The 6,000-nt window shown below is 41.2% G+C and overlaps 1 protein-coding gene across 6 annotated transcripts in view; it reads left to right on the top strand.

Annotated features, from left to right (window-relative positions):
- ppp2r5eb (protein phosphatase 2, regulatory subunit B', epsilon isoform b) overlaps nucleotides 1-6,000 on the top strand; it is a 41,303-nt gene that overhangs the window by 2,987 nt on the left and 32,316 nt on the right. For 2 of the 6 annotated variants that reach the window (XM_054613403.1, XM_054613401.1), the window contains exon 2: nucleotides 5,606-5,766. In XM_054613403.1, the coding sequence (XP_054469378.1) occupies nucleotides 5,610-5,766 (157 nt within the window). In that variant the 5' untranslated portion in view covers nucleotides 5,606-5,609. Of the gene's footprint in view, nucleotides 1-1,766; nucleotides 1,843-4,875; nucleotides 4,887-5,602; nucleotides 5,767-6,000 lie in introns of those variants that run through there. The other 4 variants (XM_054613402.1, XM_054613400.1, XM_054613404.1 and 1 more) reach the window with 3 other exon arrangements.

The raw sequence follows: 6,000 nt of genomic DNA, 5'->3' as shown, positions 1-6,000 counted from the left end.
ACTGGTTCTTCTACAAGGTTTTTAAATGTCTCACCATGTTAAGGGCAGGTCCATCCAAAGTCTGCTGTGTTTATGATGGCGCTGCTGTAGTTACTGCCTCACTCTTATCAGCTCTGCCTGTGTGTGTGTGTGTTTGAAAGTTGCTGAGTTCATTTATTCTCGACTGTGTGAACAGTGAAATTATCTCATGAATGAATCATAGCGATTTAGAAGTGCTGTCAGATTGCAGCGTTCAGTCAACAATGGCAACGGGAGACTTTCTGAAGAAGAAGTGAGTAGTAGAATGATTTAAAATAGAACATCTCGGATTCGTACTGATATAATTAGTGCTGGGACCACTTATCCATTTATCGGTAACTCTAGGAAATTGATATGTAAAATGAGGCTGTCTCTTTGTTGTGCATACATCATTTGTTTCTATGATAGGCTTGAAACTCGCCTGGTTCTGGCTGCCGGAGTTGATAATGGCTGCAAAGATTTTGGTCCTAAACTTAAGACATTGCTTTAAGGATGTTTCCTGTGTTTGTCATGAAGGGTGCTGCTTTGTAGCTCCTCTTGTAATTGCAGATATTGAATTATAATCTGTTAAGTGTGTGCGCACCGTTTGCAGAGCTGAAACAGTCGGACAATTAGTTGTTTGACAAAAAAAAATCCTGCTCAAATTGCAAAATGTTCTGTCTTTCTTAGTCGTGTGTGGTATCAGGCTGAATATCTTTGAGTTTTGAACTGTCAAGGGAACAAAACGTGACAGTTGAAGACGTCACCAAAGGGCTCTGGCAAACTTTATAGCTCAAGCTATTCATTCTTTAATCAAGAAGACTGTGTAGAGTAATTGATAATAATAATATCAGTGGTCAAATCAAACCTGTCCTCCTTAACATGCACAAGTCTTAAACTTCATGTATTATTTTTAAGAACATTCTTTTAGTTTCTTGTGTTTAGTCATTATAAATGATGTTATGTTACGTAATATCTCTGGGTTATGGACTGTTGGTTGGCCAAAATAAAAGCGTTACCATGACTGTGGGAACTGGTGATTGTTAGTTGCAGGAACACTTTTCACAATTCCTCAAAGCGTCTCTCAGTAGATGATGATATTCTTCATTGTATGAGACCACATTTAAGCGTAGATGTTGAGCTGTCGTTTGAATATTGTCAGCATGGAGGTAAAGGTTGCATCTTCTGCTCTGAGTGAAATCAGATTAAATTCCTCTACCTGCTTGTTCATCATCAGATTTGTGTCCTAAGAAATCACACGTGTTTATTCTAGATGAAGTATTGCAGCAAAGAAACGCATTCATACTGAAAGTTTGTTTGGTTTCTGCAGCTCTTACTGGTTTTGAATTGAAATTTAAACAACAGGAGAGATCCCTGAGCTTTCCCTCCTACCCGCCTCCTCTTTCTTTACCTCCCATGTGTTTGTCCTCCTCACTTCAGCTCCTTTCGCTCCGCCATGCCGCTGCCTATTTGTTGACTTCCTGTCGAACAGCAGCTCCCTCCCTCCTCTTCCTCCCTTTCTGTTGTTTCGCCGCCCCCCCACCCCTCCTCTCTCCTTCCTCCTTGTTCTTTAATCCCACCCTCCCTGAGCCCGTTTGGATGTCATCTGGTCTCTTATGTAAGAGGCATGGGAGGGGAATGGCTCCGGTGCCTGGTTGCCATACGCCTGACCAGCCGCCGTCTTCATCCTGCTCTCCCTCGTGTGTTGTGGTTGCACTGGAGTGTTTTTCGCCATTAGCTGTCTAGTCAGAAAGAGAGAGAGACAGACAGAGAGAGAGAGAGACAGACAGAGAGAGAGAGAGAGACTGATGGTTGTACAAGGGGATTCCAGTGCCCTTTGCACAGGTAAGGCCAGCTTGAGTTTGTACCTATTTAAAGATTTCTGAGGCAGAATGACTGTAGTTTTTCTTTCTACTGGTGGCATTCACCAGGTGGCGGAAGCATAAAAATAATTGACAGCTTTTCAAATCTTCGTTGTTGCCATTGGTGATGAAGCAGGCAGAAACTGAGAGTAGTCGCTCGCTGATGGAGACGTACCGTTTCACCGAGGCGTCCTTAAATGCAGAGGACGGGGTCGGTTGATCGGAGCTGAATGAAGCTGACTGGCTGCATTAAGTCTCCTCGCAGATATTTAAAGTTGTGTTAGGATGCAGTGAGAATGTGAGGGTAGTATTTCTAAATGTGCTGGCTTAGTAAGAAGTCATTTACATTTATTATTTCAAAGGGCTGTACAATCTGCACAGCTTACGATACCAGAGCTGCAACTAAAGATCTGTATCATTGATTTATCTGCTGATCATTTTCCTTTCAAATCAACAAACTGCTTTCTCTAAAAAAAAAACCTTATAAAATTGTATCCAAGGTGACATGTTTAAATATCTTTTTATGTCTGACCAACTGTCCAAAACCCAAAGATATTCAGTTTACAATGAATTATATATATAAATAACATACAAAAGCATATTATCCCACATTAGAGAAGCTGCAACAAGAGAATGACTAAAACTATTAAATGAATAGATTCATTTTCTGGCCATCAACTATTTAATTAACCAGCTAATTGTTTCAGCTCTGTGTCACACTATCTCTTCTTGCACCCTCAATTTGGATTATGGAAAAACTCCCATTTAGCATGTGAACTTTTTCCTTTTTACTATTTGATTGCAGCTGCTGTGATCACAACTCCTGAAATAGTGGATTTTTACTATTTACACAAATGCCAATCTGTTGTCTCAAAGTTGTCAGATAGTGTGTACCTCAGAGCGGTTCCACTCTAAACCAGCTGGAGATAATCTCAGAGGGAAGGTGGTTTCAGAGGCTCTGTCCTGCTTTGTCTGGTCTTTGTGAGGTCAGCTGTCCAGGTGTCCATCTGCAGGTTGTTGTGTTTTCACTGAAGCTTGAGATGCTGTTGGGACTCACTTTGAATAGCCTTTGAATAGCCCTGTGCCAAAGTTTGAAAGGCAAAACTGTCAACTAGGGAAGCAAATGTAAAATTGTGTCCACAGCTTTTTTTATTTTATTTTTACCACACAGCAGGACGTACAGATTAATGGTGAAATAGCAGCCAGCGATAAGACAGATCAGTGTTCAGCTGGAGGTGTTTTCCCACCATGATGACGCCAAACAGAAGGCCTTCATCAGATGGATCATAAGCAGCTGTGTGGTTATCAAAGAGAAGACAGTGAGCGGCGTTGACAGATGAATCTCTTGTCATCCACATGTAATTGAGTTTGTCATCTGTGGATCTCTGTCTGTAGGGTGGAGTGGTGAATTAAAAAGAAAAGTACGTCCTGAACTCTAGTTAATGTAAGACGCATGTTTAGGCCTTCATCCAACAAATGTTTATTACTCTATATAAAATATCAGATTAGTATAGTGAAGGATTCAGTTCCTGGATTCCAATGGTCACATGTTTGTGTTTGGATTTCTTAAAAAACATGCAAAGATATTGTCATTTATAATTGTATAAAACAGCAAATCCTCACCTTTTTATGAGGAGCTGAATACAGCTTATGTTGGCAATTTTCTTGCTGGATAATTTATTGAAACGATGTCTGCAATTCATTTTCTATCAACTAATTTTTGTTGGGTTGTTAATGAAGGCTCAAAAGTGTCTTTAAGTTCCTTCTATGAAGCAGTGATGTGTTTGTGTAAGGGGCCTTTATTGTGAAGGAGTAAAAACTATGATGCCCTGCTGTTGACTACGTTGTAGAAATGAAGTTGTAACCGTCTTGTTGACTCCAGAGCCTCCATGTTATTATTTTATAACCATTATAAAGCATAAATGGAGGCGCTCTAAAAATAGAGCTTCTTCGCTAACTTCAGAAGAGTACTACATTTGGTTTAAGTGTAATATCAGACATGTTGAGCTTTGTGAAAATGCATTGCACAGCAACAAATGTGTATTTAAGTGAGGTGGTTGTATAAACAATCATCTAGTGACCACGCTGATTGAAAGAGAAGAGATGCGTCAGGATGTTTTGAGTCAAAGAAATGAATCAGCAGAACGTTTACTGAAATGTAAACTGGAGCTCTCCTTAATCACAGCTTCGATTATCATCTTCCTCCTTCTCACAGTCGCATCACATCAGCACATTAATCACTTTTAATGCTGCAGTGTACTGTACATGATGATGGATCAACTGTGCTGCCTCGGACGGCTAGTCAAAGGCTTCCACTGTCTGCTAGTGCCGTCCATATCCTCAGGCAGCAGGATGGCGTGTGTGTGTCCACTCTTGTCTGTATACGAGGCCTGGTGGACATGCTGTATGACTGCCTGTGTGACTTTCAGAGAGCTTTAGAGATGCAGAGTACGGCCTGCAGCGTCCCATTCACGTCTTTGTTACGTAACCTGCTGGAGGTCCTACTTTGTTTCTGCTCGGGCCTTCGTGTCATCCGGCTGAGTTGGTTGTGGACTGGGTCAGGATGTTGGTGTTCTCCAGTTAAAGTTAAAGACACGGAGAGTAAGAACATGCATTCAGCAGACAGATAAGCTTCAGGGTGTGGTTCAGAAAAAGTACTTTGAGCGGTGAAAAGTGTGACTTCTGCAGCAGCTTTGTGTTTTGTTGTTAGAAGTTGTGGTTTTTTTGAGACGTAATCAGCAGAGAACACTCAGCGGCGGGACGTTTCCTCGGCTTCCTCCCGTTGTGGCGACGCCTCGCAGACGAACGCTCCATTGTTGTGGGTAGACTGGCATTCTTGGTGTGTGTGTGTGTTTGAGTGTGATGATCCGTTGGCAGGTAGGACGGTGGTGTGTTTAGTGTTCTGTAGCCAGGCCGAGGCCTAAACAGGCTCCCATGCTGGGAGAACGAGGCCGTCTGCTGTGGCTGCACTGGTTTGTTGTGAGACTCATAAAACGCTGGAGGAAAGTGACAGATCTTTAAAGAGAAGTCAGTGTGGATGTTTGTTTATTTTTCTGCTTCCATGAACTCACTAGCAAAACACTGCTTATGGCTGTGCAGCTGCATGATGATGGATCAAAATGTGTCTGGCGATTTGAGCAACAATAACATTATTTTTAATCTGCAAAAAAAAGACATTACAGCATGTGGAATAATCGTATTAATGAATAAAGATAATGTCAACAATGAAGCTCATATGATTGGCTGAAAAGTCTCATCAGAAAAACGACATTATGACATAAAAACAGACTTTTTGATGAAATGTCTGTAATAAGAAAACCCTCTTGTTATGAAAATAATGTTGAAATACCATTTCATAATATGCGTTGAGTTCTATTCATTAATCAATTCATTTCACAGTTTATTGGTTCATTCATAGATAATATTTAGTCATCATTTGGTTGATATTGAACGCTTTAGGGTTACAAACATTCAGAGGGTCTTAAAAAAGATCTAAAGTGATGAAATTTGAAGGTACTTTGAAAAGGGAAAATTTAATTCTTATTTGTATTTTACATAAATACAGCCTGATTTATGTATTTTATATCTTAAATTGATCATTTGTCGTCCAGTTGTCGTTGTGTAAAACTGTCAATACTCTGGTTAATCACTCTGCCCTCGGTGAACTGAGCGCTCTCTAAACACATGTCTGATGTGATCGTGTTAACACCCCCTCTCTCCTCCCCCGTCTGTGTTTCTCCCAGCAGGGCTATGTCCTCGGCAGCCACCACGTCTCCATCTGTGGACAAAGTGGACGGATTTTCACGGAAGTCTGTCAGGAAGGCCAAGCAGAAGCGGTCGCAGAGCTCGTCCCAGTTCCGCTCTCAGGGCAAACCCATAGAGCTCACGCCCTTGCCACTGCTCAAGGGTAAGAGAGGAAGGAGTGTGTGTTTGTGTGTGTTTGTGTGTGTGAGGCTGAAGGGGTGACAACACAGACAAACACTAACATTGAGTAACTGCTCATGTCCACTCATAGCTGTAAAAGTAATCAAATTAATTTGATCATGACACACAGATAAGAAGGTTGTTTGTTTTCTTGCTTCATTTTTGTGCAAAGTACTCTGATGCATCTCTGTTTTAACTTGTGACTTCTATAAAGTCA

This window comes from Anoplopoma fimbria, chromosome 15 (assembly GCF_027596085.1).
Source record: "Anoplopoma fimbria isolate UVic2021 breed Golden Eagle Sablefish chromosome 15, Afim_UVic_2022, whole genome shotgun sequence".
NCBI lineage: Eukaryota > Metazoa > Chordata > Actinopteri > Perciformes > Anoplopomatidae > Anoplopoma > Anoplopoma fimbria.
The sequence above is the reverse complement of the archived record's forward strand: the minus strand, read 5'-3'. Positions and strand labels throughout refer to the sequence as shown.